Source organism: Budorcas taxicolor, chromosome 2 (assembly GCF_023091745.1).
Source record: "Budorcas taxicolor isolate Tak-1 chromosome 2, Takin1.1, whole genome shotgun sequence".
NCBI classification, from domain to species: Eukaryota; Metazoa; Chordata; class Mammalia; order Artiodactyla; family Bovidae; genus Budorcas; species Budorcas taxicolor.
Window position 1 is genome coordinate 15,287,682 of NC_068911.1, and position 15,051 is coordinate 15,302,732.

Sequence of the window (15,051 nt, forward strand, 5' to 3'; positions counted from 1 at the left end):
CCTCCCCCGGCAGGGCCCGCCGAGGCGGGGGCGGGGCGGGGCGGGGCGGGGCGCGCGACCGCTGCCGTGCCGGGGCGCGGCCGCCAGGGGGCGCTGTGCGGCCGCAGTGGGTCACAGCGCCGAGGTCCCGCGACTGCGAGAAAGGAGCGGGAAACCGGGGAGGAACCGATTTTGAGACTTTAAGCGCCAGCGATAGGAGTTCGGTGCGCAGCACAGGGTGCGCCAAAGGAACAAGGGCCAGGCTTGTACGTACGTGGAGTGATCCACAAGGAGAGAGTCACACGGTTCCTAGAGGAATCCAGGGCCTGGGATGCGAAGCTGGGAGGCGCGGGCTTCTCCCCAAATACGTTTTGGACTTCGCACCATGTAAATATATTGACTTTCGAAAATAAATTACGCTTTAGTAGAAGCATCCTGGTTGGAAGCATAATGAGGTTCTCCTGCGGTCTCAGAACTCCGATGTTCCTGTTGATCTCAGCACCGGTGGCCCCGTCCTCGCCCTCAAGCAGTCCCAGTCGAGTGAGGCAGGGTGTGAGTGTGAGATGGAGAGCGGGGAACTGGGACGGGAAAGCATGTAACCAGCTCTGGTGCCTGGGAAGGGGAACATAGACCCTGGTGTGCTGGCAGGATAGCTCAGTCCCAAGGGAAGGAGGTGACCTGTGCAAGCATGTAGGACAACTCTGCCTGGCCAAGGACACAACTTAAAGGCATGGGCCAGGATGGCACTCTATGAGGAAAACGGATCCTGCGGAAAGATAAGAGCCACAGGTATACTCATGAAACTGCAGCCAAGACAAGGTGGGCAGAGAGCGAGCTAGATGGCTCTTCCCTGGTGGTCCAGTGGCTAAGACTCCCAATGTAGGGGGCCCAGGTTCCATCCCTGGTCAGGGGACTAGATTCCCACCTGCAGCACTGAAGATGCATGAAGCCCAATAAATATGTAAATATGTAAAGGAGGGGAGCCAGACAGTTAGAAAGGGGGAGAAACAGGGAGGAGCTCCCCAGCTGCCAAGGGGAGCATTTGGAGGCCAGCTGGAGTCCCGAAAGAGGCAAGTGCCCTCAGGATTGGGTGGGGCTGGGAGGTCTCTGCTACCTTCTGGTCTCTGCATAGCAGTGATGGGGTCAATAACTGGGCTTGTGGGACTGGGGTTGGGAGGTGAAGGCAGGAGGAAGAGGCTCTGACTGGGGCAATGTTCTACTATGTTAAGGCAAGGAGCCACCAGGGACAGAAATGGGTCCTGTGGACAGAGAAGTGACCACACCAGGGAAAGGCAAAGGTGGGAAGGAGGCCCAGGTACTCAGGGACAGGAGGCTGGAGGCTGAGTTCCTCATTTGGCTGACACTTCATGAGACTGTAGAGGATGCAGAGACCCAACAGGGAGGTTGGGGTGAGCTCTCCCCAGGGCGGAAAGGACACGTCCCATCAGCACTGTGGGAGGCAGGGCCTCTTCAAGCCAGTGGTGTCCATGTGACTTTCTCACACCTTCCCCTGATTTCTCAGTGCTATTTCTGGAGACATCTTTCAGATCTATTTTCCTGACATGTAAACCTGGTAGGCATGTCTTTACTGACCTGGCTTTTGTGTTTAGTGTTAGGTCCCTCGTTCTGCACTTTTTTTCCCACCATCATTTTGCTCTGAAGTTGCACTAACCCGATGCTTTCTCCTGAGGGGAGGGAGGTACTCTTATTTCACAGGTGTGTGGCTTAGGTTAAAATATCATGGGATCAACAGAGGGCATGTTCCTGGAGCAGAATTTTATGCGATTGTCAGGAAAAATATCTATGTTAAGATAAAAATGACATATGTGTGTACATGTAAACATTTAAAATATTTGAGCTTTTCGAGATAACTTGGACAGGTGTCTGGTTCCCTCCACGGTAACTGGTACCACAGAGCCCCACTTAGATAAAACATTGAGGTGCCTCCCTTCGGCTCACCCTCCCTGGTGCCAAGTCCTGGGAGCCTGGCACATCATCTACCCAATCTCTATTCACTTTCCTGCCCAACTTAGTTCAGGTCTTAGGACCAGGTCACTGCCTCCCTCTCATCTTTCTCATTCCTGACACTGATGCTGTTATTCTTACTGACTCTTATTTACTCTTTAAAAATGTTTCATGGGACTTCCCTGGTGGTCCAGTAGCTAGGACTCTGCACTAGCAGTGCAGGGGGCCCGGGTTCGATCCCTGGTCAGGGAACTAGATTCCCACATGCCCCAACTAAGAGTTCACAAGATCCAAATAAGGATCCCTCATGCTACAATGAAGGTGAAAGATCCTGAAAGCTGCAACTAAGACCTGGCACAGTCAAATAAATATTTTTTTAAAGTTACATAACCCAGACTTCCCTGGTAGTCCAGTAGTTGACTTTCCACTTCCATTCAGGGGGTGTGGGTTTGATTCCTGGTCAACGAACCAAGACCCCACACGCCTGCATGCTGTGCAGTATGCACCCCCCCCCAAATGCTGAATAACCCACTACCACTTAGAGTATGAAAGTGAAAATATGAGGTGCTCAGTCATGTCTGACTCTTCGTGACCCCATGGACTTAAGCCCAACAGGTGCCTCTGTCCATGGATTTCTTCAGGCAAAAATACTAGAGTGGGTTGCTATTCCCTTCTTCAGGGGATCTTCCCAACTTAGGGATTGAACTCGGGTAGCCTGTATTCCACGGTTTCTTTACTGTCTGAGCCACGTCTAACTCCTGCCTACTTCTCTACCTGAAGTGCTCACCACTTCCAGAACCCCATAGTTACACTCGTCTCTTATCCTTTGAAGACTTTATACTCCCTTCCCTCTGCCTGGAATGTTCTTTCCGCATGCCTCACACACTAACCCGGAGACTCCTCCTTTAAGACTCAATTCTAGCATTCTTTTTCTGGAAAGTCACCTAACTTCTCCCACATTCATGTGCTTCTGTGTTTGCCATGAAGGCACCTGTGCATACCTGTCCGGAGATTATAAGCCTGGGGCAGGGTGGGAGAGGGAGGGGGTGGGGGGAGGGCGGGGCCTGAGGTTATTACTGGAAGCCAGTGCTTGCACAATACACTTATTAGCTGAGGTTGAAATATGCTCCAAGTCCCTTCTGGGACCTAGAATGCTGAAATGTGTAGCTCAGTGTTTCATCAGGTCAAAATCTAAGTTATCATGGTTTATCAATGAACAGCAGTAAAACTCTGAAACTCTCCAACTTCAATGCATGTGTGAAGGACTTCCCTCGAAGTCCAGTGGTTAAGACTCCATGCTCCCGGGAATTTGGGGGAGAATGGATATGTGCATATGTATGGCTGAGTTCCTTCACTGTTCACCTGAAACTGTCACAACATGGTTAATCAGCTATACATCAATACAAAAGGAAAATTAAAAAAAAAAAAAGACTCCAGGCTCTCAGGAATTAGGGGGGAGAATGGATACGTGTATATGTATGGCTGAGTCTTTTCGCTGTTCACCTGAAACTGTCACAACATTGTTAATTGTTAATTTCTATAGCTGTATACACCAATACACAAGGAGAGAGGTTTTAAAAAAAACAGACTCTGAGCTCCCAGTGCAGTAGGCAGGGGTTCAATCACTGGTCGGGGAAATAAGATCCCAGTGCTGAAAGATGCAGCTGAGGGGAAAAAAAAAGATGCACGGATGAGAAATTCCACTACTTCATCAATGTATTGGATTTTAAGAACTCAGTCCTACTTAATCCAGCCTAGGATACAGGATAAAAGAAAAATGACAGAATTTTAGTTTTACTTTCTACATGCCAACATTCTAATTGGCATATTAATTGTTTCTGTCTGTGGTTAAATCAGAGAAAAACTTGAATTTTGAATATATACGATCAAAACTAAATATTCAGGAAATCAGTCCTGAATGTTCATTGGAAGGACTGATGCTGAAGCTGAAACTCCGATACTTTGGCCACCTGATGCAAAGAACTGACTCACTGGAAAAGACCCTGATGCTGGGAAAGATTGAAGGTGGGAGGAGAAGGGGATGACAGAGGATGAGATGGTTGGATGGCATTACTGACTCTATGGACATGAGTTGAGCAGGCTCTGGGAGTTGGTGATGGACAGGGAAGCCTGGCGTGCTGCAGTTCATGGGGTTGCAAAGAGTAGGAAACGACTGAGCAACTGAACTGAAATATTCACTTAATGTGGTCTTATGTGTTTATGATCTCAAAAGGTTTTTTCCTCCCAAAATAAAAGTTTTAAGATAAATTCAAGATTCCTTTGAATGAGAAAAAAATATATACCTTCTAAAACAGTGAGCTTACAGAACAATGTAGTGGATTGCTAGGCATACTCTGTGTAACAGAAAAGTACGTCCCACCAAGAAGGAAATCTGAAACATGACCATAAACTTTTATGAAAAATTATAACAAAGACTTTACTCCATTTACTTTTAGTGATTTCATAAATACCAGACGAGAAACTGGACGGTTTGTGAGGAAACTGAGAAAAATTTTTCCATAGAGTAAACTCAGAAATTCCCTTTTGGCTCTATTTTCCAATCCTCCTTCACTGTGTTGTGGAGAGACTGAGTTCTTCCAGGTTTTTGGCTAGCGGGGTGGTCTCCAGATCAACTGGGCTCTCCAGGTAGGTGGTTCCTGCACAGCGCTTTCCGGTCACTGGATCTACGATCTGTCCAACTTTGAAAACAATCTCAGCCAGTTCGTGCTTCACATGCTTTGTTCTTGGGACAGGGAGCGCTTTGAGAAGCACAATATCCCCAACGGTGCACTGCTGGAGAGCATCGTGGGCAAAGTAGGTTTTTCGCTTATTAAAATACTGTTGAGAGAAGGAGGAAACACATCAGTAGTTCCCACTCATGACCTGGCAAGGTAGTAGACAGTCTGAAAAAGGCATGTCCAGAAAACAAGCTGGGACTTGGGGAAAAGAAACAGGTAATATACTTATGGCATCCACCTTCCAAATCCACCCTGATGCTGGGAAAGACTGAAGGCAAAAGGAGAAGAGGGCGGCAGATGAAGAGATGGTTAGACTGAAACGGCATCACCAACTCAATGGACATGAATCTGAGCAAATTCCAAGAGACAGTGGAGGACAGGGAAGACTGGTGGGCTGCAGTCCATGGGATCATAAAGAGTCGGACATCACTTAGCGAATGAGCAACAATATATTTATGGAGGATTCCAAAGCAAAAATTAGCTGCTTAGTTTCTGGCAAACAACAATGACTTTTCCAGAGCTGATCTTGTCCCAGAGTTCTCCAGTCCACTGCCTGCGGTATCCTTGCTCTAAATTATCATCCTTTTCTACACTATTTAAACTTCCTGGGACTTCCCTGGTAATCCAGTGATTAAGAATCCACCTTCCAATGGAGGGGATGGGGGTTCATTCCCTGGTCAGGGAACTAGGATTCCACATAGTTGCCTCAGGGCAATATGCCTGAGCACCACAACTACTGCTGCAAACGAGAGGCTGGAGAGCCTCAACAAAGACCCAAAATAAAAATAAATAAACAAACCCTTCCTGGTAGAGTCTTCTCTCCAGCCAAAACACACCCGAAGTTATCAAGAGAACAAAATGTTATAATGTATGTAAAGCACTTAGCTCCATGCCTCGCTCAAAGTATTGCAAACAAGCCACAGATGAGAACCAGAACCATCTCTTCCTCTAGGCAACCCCGCCACAGCAGGTTGTTCCATTTAACCGATAAGAAAAACAAGCTCAGGGAAGTTAAGTAAGGTGCACAGCTAGCAAACAATAGCCAGGGGACTTCCCTGGTGGTCTGGTGGTTAAGAATACGCCTTCCAACGCAGAGGGCATGGGTTTGATTCCTGGTTGGGGAAACTAAGATCCCATATTCCACGGGGCAACTAAGCTCCCATGCCCAGCTCCAGAGCCGACCTGGTCTGGAGCCCGAGTGCTGCAACTAGGGAGAAGCCCACATAATGCAACTATTAGTAAGACTCGAGGTAGCCAAAAATAAATAAATAGACATCAAAAATAACAAAAAACAGTCAGTACACAAACTAAGGTCTTCTAAGACCAATGACCATGCTGTCACTCTTCAGCTTGCTTCTGTGGCTTTATTTTTGTTTTTGCTTTGGGATCAAGCCATTTTATGGAGCAGCTTCAAAGCAGTCAAAGGGCTGTGAGGATGATGAGGTTGGCTGTTCTTCTCCTGGCTGGGATCTATCCAGCTTCACAAGACCCTGAAAGGGCCCCTGTATTTTTGATCCTAGATAACAAACAGCACTTGTGCCTACCAGGGTGCCTAACCTTGCATGCAGAAACATCCCCGGCACTTGCCCCTCCCTCCCTAACACATCTACGTAATTAAGGACTCTCTACCTTCCTGCTCGAAAGCTACCTTTTCCACTCCATCCTCTGCTCCAAGGACTGTTCGGCCTCTTTACCATTTCCATCCTACACATTTGCAATAACCTCCTCACCTATTTCCTTACCTCCCATCTCCTTTTCTCATAGGCTGAAATCAAAACTACGACACAGGAGACTCTTCCCACTCCGATTCCAATCATTCTCGCGTTCATTCAAAGACAAGGCCTACTTAGTGCCAAGCTCTGAGCTCAACCTCGCCAAAGCACTCACTGCTCCAGTACAGTGTCATGCCTTTTCATGTGTAAGAAATTAATAAACAGAAACTTCAGTTACACAGAGTTAAGGGACTTCCCCAGTGATCTTGAAGTTAAGAATCCACCTGCCAGGGCAGGGGAGATGGGCTCAATCCCTCGTTGGGGAACTAAGATTTCACATGCCTCAGGGCAACTAAGCCGGTGCATCACAACTAATGAGCCCACGGACAGCCATGAAGACCCAGCATGCTCAAATATAAATAAGTTACTAAAACACAAAAACAAAAAACTCAGAATTGGGAGACCAGAAGGGGAAGCTCTCACACCCTGTCATGACAGCAGAGCTCAACAGGAAGAAAGATCTCCTTCTCTTCTTTCCCAGCACAGCCAACAAAATGCCACAGACTCTTTGTTTACCATCCCCTCCCAACTTTCTGTTCCCTCTGTAAAAGCACGCTCCTCTCTGGTCACCTCTGCTTTTGTGGGAGACCGGCACGTGGCTCATCATGGTTGCAGACCCCAATCTTCGATCCCAAGTAAACCTGTTTTTGCTGTATAAATAACTGGCAGTGTATTTGTTTTAGGTGAACACATGGTTAAAGAACTTTCACAAACTATTCACCATGGCTGGAATGACTTCCCTCACTCCTGCCCCCAACCTGGTCTTCTGGATAAAATCTTTTTTTGGCTGCACTGCATGGCATGTAGAGTCTTAATTCCTGATCGAACCCCTATTGGAAGGCGGAGTCTTGACACTGGACCTCCAAAGAAGTTCCTGGATAAAGTCCTTTTGGAGATTCAGCTTGATCTTATATAATCAAGAATGCTCTTGGGACTTGCCTGGTGGTCTAGTGGTGAGGACTTTGTGTTTCCAATGCAGGGGGGCATGTGTTCAGTCCATAGTTGGGGAATGAAGACCCCACATGTGGCCTGGAATGGCCGGGGAAAAAAAAAAAAAGCTCTCCTTTAACAACCAGGGAAGGAAGAATGAGTCTTACCTTCTGCAGTACTCTACACATAGAATGTCTATAGCAGTGTCATCAGATTGAATTGAAATGAACTCTGTGCAGTCTCTAAAATGTGAGGTGAACCAGGAATCATGCATTGTGTTACACCCACCGACCAGCCCAATGCCTGATGGGCAGCACTGGCTCAGCCCATCTTCCCTGACAGTGTGTTTCTGCTCAGAACCCTGAACATGTTGGTGATTCATCAATGCCATCTACAAACAGCGATGTTCCTTACCTTTAATAAATAGGGATCCAGAACAAGTCTGGTCACTCGCACTTTAGCAGTTTTTTGCATTGCTGTCCCAATTACCTTACCCACGATCCATTTGGCATGGACGGATGAACGAACCACGGACATGATGTGGCTTTGGTCACCTGAAAATAAATTTCAAAGTTTAGCCTGACGATCGTGACTCACCAAAAGAATTTTGTCACTAGAACCGCCCAAATGCAGAAACAGCTTTGTTGGCCTTCTGGAATCACCACTTTATAGAGGTGCTTACACGTTTCACTATTGTAATTTTAACCTCAAGCCTCAGTTTTCCCCTCTACCAAATGGGAATAACAACTGGGCTTACTCACAGAAGTGCTTCGAGGACTTAACCCGTAAGGCGCTCAACAGCGCGAATAAACGCTGACCTTCCCTTGCGTCCCTATTTCTTTCCATCCTCCTGGGCTGCCTTTCCCTAAAGGCTCAGAGCCCGGCTACTTGGGGCGTGCGAGGCTGAGGCGAGGCGGCCCGGGAGTCCACCACACCGGAGACCTTGACTTGGCATTCCTTTCGAGATCAATTAATACTGAGTTCATGTCGCCCAGCCTGGAGGTTTGGGGTGATTGCTCCCTTCGCTCCTGAAACCCGAGGTCATGTAACTCGACTCGCCTCGCCTTGAGGGCTCCCACGCTGCGGCGCTTCGGGACTCGCAAACAACCCACCTCAGAACTCCACAGTTTCGGCGTACGCCCGGCAGAGGGCCGACCGGAGCGTGATGGCGTCACGTCGTACGCAGGTCGCTCCGCCCCAGGCCGCCCACTCATTGGCTCCGAGTCCTCTCAGTCGTGGGCGGGGTTAAAGACAGGGCTCCACCCACCCACCCACCCCCCGCCCCTTAATTGCAGCCGCGGGCTGTGGCTCTGCTGAAGACGTTGATCTCTGGTTTATGCACCCGTACCTAGTCCAATGCGTCGGGAAGTTGGCCTTTACCTATTCCACTTAGTTTCTCTCTGCTTTTGTTGAGCTCCCAGACATTGGACAAGGCCTTCCAAATAAAAGGAGCTTCATTCATCAAACACTGAAACATTGGAGGCTGCCAAACGCTGAGACTGAAATGCTTAAGCATTTCCACCCCCCAGCAGTTGCATTTAAGATAAACTTCTGTAGATCTTTATGTCTGATATGACTTTAGGTGTTAATTCTCAATATTGTGAGATGGAGAGAAGTCTGGGTACATATATATATGTGCCAGTTAGGAAGATCTTAGATGGGCCATGAGCAGGCTGCTGCTGATGCCTTCTCAGACAGAAGGAAGTCTGGGAATATACGAGGCTCTTGTTAGGAAATTGCTAGATTAGAGGAAACCTAATGGCTAGATTATGGAAAAAGCAAGAGAGTTGCAGAAAAACATTTCTGCTTTATTGACTTTATGCCAAAGCCTTTGACTGTGTGGATCACAAAAAACTGTGAAACATTCTGAAAGAGATGGGAATACCAGACCACTTGACCTGCCTCTTGAGAAACCTATATGCAGGTCAGGAAGCAACAGTTAGAACTGGACATGGAACAACAGACTGGTTCCAAAGAGGAAAAGGAGTACGTCAAGGCTGTATATTGTCACCCTGTTTATTTAACTTATATGCAGAGTACATCATGAGAAACGCTGGACTGGAAGAAGCACAAGCTGGAATCAAGATTGTTGGGAGAAATATCAATAACCTCAGATATGCAGATGACACCACCCTTATGGCAGAAAGTGAAGAGGAACTAAAAAGCCTGTTGATGAAAGTGGAAGAGGAGAGTGAAAAAGTTGGCTTAAAGCTCAACATTCAGAAAACGAAGATCATGGCATCTGGTCCCATCACTTCATGGCAAATAGATGGGGAAACAGTGGAAATAGTGGAAACAGTGGCAGACTTTATCTTTCTGGGCTCCAAAATCACTGCAGATGGTGATTGCAGCCATGAAATTAAAAGATGCTTACTCCTTGGAAGAAAAGTTATGACCAACCTAGATAGCATATTGAAAAGCAGAGACATTACTTTGCCAACAAAGGTCCGTCTAGTCAAGGCTATGGTTTTTCCAGTGGTCATGTATGGATGTGAGAGTTGGACTGTGAAGAAGGCTGAGCACCGAAGAACTGATGCTTTTGAAGTGTGGTGTTGGAGAAGACTCTTGAGAGTCCCTTGGACTGCAAGGAGATCCAACCAGTCCATTCTGAAGATCAGCCCTGGGATTTCTTTGGAGGGAATGATGCTGAAGCTGAAACTCCAATACTTTGGCTGCCTCATGCGAAGAGCTGACTCATTGGAAAAGACTCTGATGCTGGGAGGGATTGGGGGCAGGAGGAGAAGGGGACGACAGAGGATGAGATGGCTGGATGGCATCACCGACTCAATGGACGCGAGTCTGAGTGAACTCCGGGAGTTGGTGATGGACAGGGAGGCCTGGTGTGCTGCAATTCATGGGGTCGCAAAGCGTCGGACACGACTGACTGACTGAACTGAACTGAATGGATGTAAAAACAACAGCGATCTTATCCTTAGACTGAAGTGTGCTTTCAGATAAAGAATTAAGGGCAAGGGCACACTTAGCACATAGATTTAAAAGGAGAGATGGTGATGGGGATAGTGTAAGATGTTTGAAATTTCAGAAATGGAAGCTGATTTTCTATAGAAGTGGTAATTATTTTAAATGCAGCGTTGCAGGAGGACTCTTTGCCCACTGAACCATCAGGGAAACCCTATAACTTTATGTACATTATTTCATATAAACAAAAACTTTCCCAAGATAATATTTCCCTCTAGCTATGAACTTAAATCCCTTTCTTTTACAAGCAAGCTTAAAACCTCTCTTGCTAACGACACCAATAACATACCCAAAGTGATTTTTTTTTTAATGCAAATCAAATCATTTCCCACCATCAACGGTAGAATAAACATCTGTTGATTTTTTTCCAACCCTCGTTGGGAGGAAAACTTTCCCTCTACTAATTTAAGTTTGTGTTGGTGGTGGGACTGTGAATGAACTGATAATAGCTCACCAGGCAAAAAGACAAGGTTTATTCACAAATGCACTCAAGAGCAGATGAAGAGACTCTTGAAAAACTAGATGTAGGGGATATATACCAAAACTAGAAGTGGGAGATTGAGATCAGGAGGAGAAGCGGGCGACAGAGGAAGAGATGGATGGATGGCATCACTAACTCAATGGACATGATTTTGAGCAAGCAAACTCCGGGAGACAGTGAAAGACACAAAAAGTTTGGCATGCTGCAGTCCATGGTGTCGCAAAGAGTTGGACATGACTTAGCCACTGAACAACATATACTAACTTAACAGGGGAAAGGAAGGAGGGAGAAAGGGCCTCGAGGAAGACAAATGGACTTTTAGACAAGGCAAATGGGCTTTTATGAGAACCATGGAAAGTTCAACACTTTGTGATAGTGTTTGTTTATGCAATTTCTCATCCTGGTGTCAGTGGTTGGTTGATCTCCTTCTTAGCTGGAATCTCCCCTGAGAGGGAATTAACAACTTGAAATCTTCCCTGGTGGCTCAGACCGTAAAGAGTCTGCCTACAATGCGGGAGACCCGGGTTCAGTCCCTGCATTGGGAAGATCTCCTGGAGAAGGAAATGGCAACCCACTCCTGTATTCTTGCCTGGAAGATCCCATGGACAGAGGAGCCTGGCGGACTATACAGTCCATGGGGTCCCAAAGAGTCAGACAGGACTGAGCGACTTCACTTTCACTCTTAGAAAGCTCTGCCTGTAGTCAGATAAGGAACACTCTGAAAAGGTTTTTTGTTTTTTATTTCCCTGCATCTGCTGTATCTTCAGTGTCCTCAGTTTAAGAGACTCTTTGCACCATTTTGGTGGATTTGGTACAGTGTCATCACTCCTTAGTGTCCTGTCTTCTGGGGTGAGAGCACTTTGTGAATTCCTTATCTGCACCTGTTAGGATTTACAAGGGGCTCATAGCATATAGCTAAAATATGGCCCATCGTGGTGACCTGACAAACAAGGGATGAAGTCACAGTGGCCACATTGTCCTGGTGGGCATCCTGTTTTTTCCTTAAGGCGATACCCTGTTTTTCCCTGCTGGTGCCAGTTTCTCAAGACTATGTAACCACCCAACCATGAGAGCCCGTTCACTATGTGAGCACAAGATCCCAGCTGTGGGCTAAAGATAAACTGAGGCCCCCTCCCTGCGGGGCACAATTTCCCATCAATAGGGTATAAGAACGGTTGGCTGTGAAGGGAGGGCACTGGTTTCTCTCTAAAGCCAGCCTCTTTCTTCCTATAATAAATCTTACTCTGCCTGAATGCCCAGCTTGCTATCTTTTTCTCCACACTCACCTTACATTTCTGGTGCCAAAACCTGGGAGGGAAGACCCACCACGGCTAGGTTGACTCCTCTCCTGAGCCCACCTTCGGTGGTTCCCTCCCTTGGACCTCCCAGAGAAACTGGGACGAGTCCCCAAGATGGGACTCTCCACTTACCTTGCTGGACTGACATCCACACACCGGCTCTCATTTCATTGCCTGCAGGGGTGAGTGAATTCCTGCTCTCTCAGATCCTCTGTCTCTTGTCTGGTTTTTGAAGCTCTAGTGCTAGGCGGCAGAGAAGACAATGGCAACCCACTCCAGTACTCTTGCCTGGAAAACCCCATGGACGGAGGAGCCTGGTAGGCTGCAGTCCATGGGTTCGCTGAGCGTCGGACACGACTGAGTGACTTCACATTCACTTTTCACTTTCATGCATTGGAGAAGGAAATGGCAACCCATTCCAGTATTCTTGCCCGGAAAATCCCATGGATGGAGGAGCCTGGTGGGCTGCCATCTATGGGGTCACACAGAGTCGGACACGACTGAAGCGACTTAGCAGCAGCAGTGCTAGGCGGAGGATCCCACGGCCCTTGGGCCCTGATCTCACTTTGAAATAGCGGACGCCCATTTCATGGGAGACCCTGTCGCTGACTGAGAAGGCTGTGAGAACAGGGACACCTTTTCTTTTGGACCTTTCTCCTCCCTTTTCTCACTCGCCCTTGTTTGCCCTACCTCCCCTATTCGACTATAATGGGAAATTCTCAGTCCCAAAAAAGTGAAAGTGAAGTCACTCAGTTGTGTCTGACTCGTTGTGACCCCATGGACTGTAGTCTACCAGGCTTCTCTGTCCATGGGATTTTCCAGGCAAGAGTACTGGAGTGGGTTGCCATTTCCTTCTCCAGAGGATCTTCCTGACTTGGGGATCGAACCCAGGTCTCCTGCATTGCAGGCAGACACTTTACCCTCTGAGCCATTAGCCTGCCTTCTCCAAAACCTAAAAAACTTAGGGTTTTCAAGGAGAAAGAGGGCCAAAGCGACTCACTTATTACTGTCACACTGTATGGCGACTGGATAGTAGGGCCCAGTGGCCAGAAAACAGAACTCTTGATTACACTACTTTAAGGGACCTCGGTAACTTCTGCGGCGGCAATGGCAAGTGGTCAGAGATCCCTTCTGTTCAGGCTTTCTTTGTTCTCCGCTCTTGGCCCTCTCTCTGTACTTCCTCTTCTAGTTCTCAAATACTTTTAGGCCATTCTGGGCCACATCCCCCCAATACTATATCCCCTGATCCCTGTTTGGATTTTTCCTCTTCTTTTGACCGCTCTGACCACAGTGCACCTCCAATCGCCTCTAATCCTGTCGTAGCAGACCTGGTCCCACAACCTCCACCTTACATCCCCCTGGCTCCTCTCTCCTCTCAGGCGCAGGCCACCGCTGCTTCCGACCCTCCCTCAAGGCCTGTTTCCGGCTTTGGCTCCACCCCCTACTACCGGAGTCTCAAGTCCCTATCCCGACCTCCCTAAATCCCCTCCTTTTACCCAGCTGTGAACGGCCTTAAAGAGACAGGACCCTGAATCCCTTCCCGCTCCCTTCCTTCCCTTATGAGAGCTGGGTGGTACAGAAGGCGTTGTTTGGGTGCACATCCCATTCTTCCTTTCCGATTTATCTCAAATCGAAAAACGTCTTGGCTCTTTTTCCTCTGACCCTGACACTTATTTCAGTTCAGTCGCTCAGTTGTATCTGACTCTTTTCGACCCCATGAATTGCAGCATGCCAGGCCTCCCTGTCCATCACCAAATCCCGGAGTTCACCCAAACTCATGTCCATCTACTTCACCCAGTCTTATGACTTGACCTGGCATGATATTTACATTATAGTCTCCTCTACCCTCCTCCCTTGGACTGCAAGGAGATCCAACCAGTCCATTCTAAAGGAGATCAGTCCTGGGTGTTCTTTGGAAGGACTGATGCTAAAGCTGAAACTCCAATACTTTGGCCACCTGATGCAAAGAGTTGACTCATTGGAAAAGACTCTGATGCTGGGAGGGATTGGGGGCAGGAGGATAAGGGGACGACAGAGGATGAGATGGCTGGATGGCATCACTGACTCGATGGACGTGAGTCTGAGTGAACTCCAGGAGTTGGTGATGGACAGGGAGGCCTGGTGTGCTGCAATTCATGGGGTCGAAAAGAGTCTGACACGACTGAGCAACTGAACTGAACTGAACCCTCCTCCCAGAAGAAAAAGAACAAGTCTGTCAAGCCACTGAGGCTCATGCCAATGAAATACATCAAACTGATGATACTAAGCTTGTAGGCTCAGCTGCCAATTCCAGGGATGACCCTAACTGTGACTACCAGGAAGGGTGTCCTGAGCGAACAGCTTGTAATCACATGGTGACTTGCCAAGAAACAGGACATAAAGCTGTTAACTTTGATAAACTCAGAGAAATAACTCAAAGGCCAGATGAAAATCCAGCACAATTTCTAGCTAGATTAACAGAAGCCCTACAAAAATATACAAAATTAGATCCAACTTCAATAGAAGGTACTATTGTCCTTAATATCCATGTTCTTTTCCAATAGTCCTCAGACATTCCAAAGAAGCTAAAAAAGGCAGAGGAAGGCCCTCAAACCTCTCAACAAGATCTTTTAAATTTGGCTTTTAAAATTTTCAATAACCAGGAAGAACAGGCAAAACCAGAAAAGGCCCAGAGAGATCAGGCTAAATATCATTTCTTAGCCACTGCCCTACACGGCTCCAAACCTCAATCCTCTAACAGAGAAAATAAATCATCTAGGCCCTTTTACAAGTGCGGTAAAGAAGGGCACTGGGCTGGCTCATGCCTAAAGCCCAAGCCCCCTCCGGGTCCATGTAGTAATTGTGGCATAAAGGGACATTGGAAGGTAGACTGCCCTAACCTCCCTCTAGGGATCTGGACATTTCCTCGC

General features: G+C 47.5%; 1 protein-coding gene and 1 non-coding gene across 2 annotated transcripts in view; one reads left to right on the forward strand and one right to left on the reverse strand.

Moving 5' to 3' along the window:
- The first annotated feature begins 2,123 nt into the window (after positions 1-2,123).
- Positions 2,124-2,196, forward strand: TRNAA-AGC (transfer RNA alanine (anticodon AGC)). The gene has a single exon. It is a non-coding gene; the product is annotated as a tRNA-Ala (tRNA).
- Positions 2,197-4,335: 2,139 nt separating this feature from the next.
- MRPS17 (mitochondrial ribosomal protein S17) overlaps positions 4,336-15,051 on the reverse strand; it is a 36,575-nt gene continuing 25,859 nt past the window's right edge. The window contains exons 5-6 of the mRNA XM_052635538.1: positions 7,799-7,938; positions 4,336-4,782 (exon numbers count right to left, since the gene is read on the reverse strand). Coding sequence (XP_052491498.1) covers positions 4,513-4,782; positions 7,799-7,938 — 410 coding nt within the window. The 3' untranslated portion in view covers positions 4,336-4,512. The remainder of the gene's footprint in view (positions 4,783-7,798; positions 7,939-15,051) is intronic.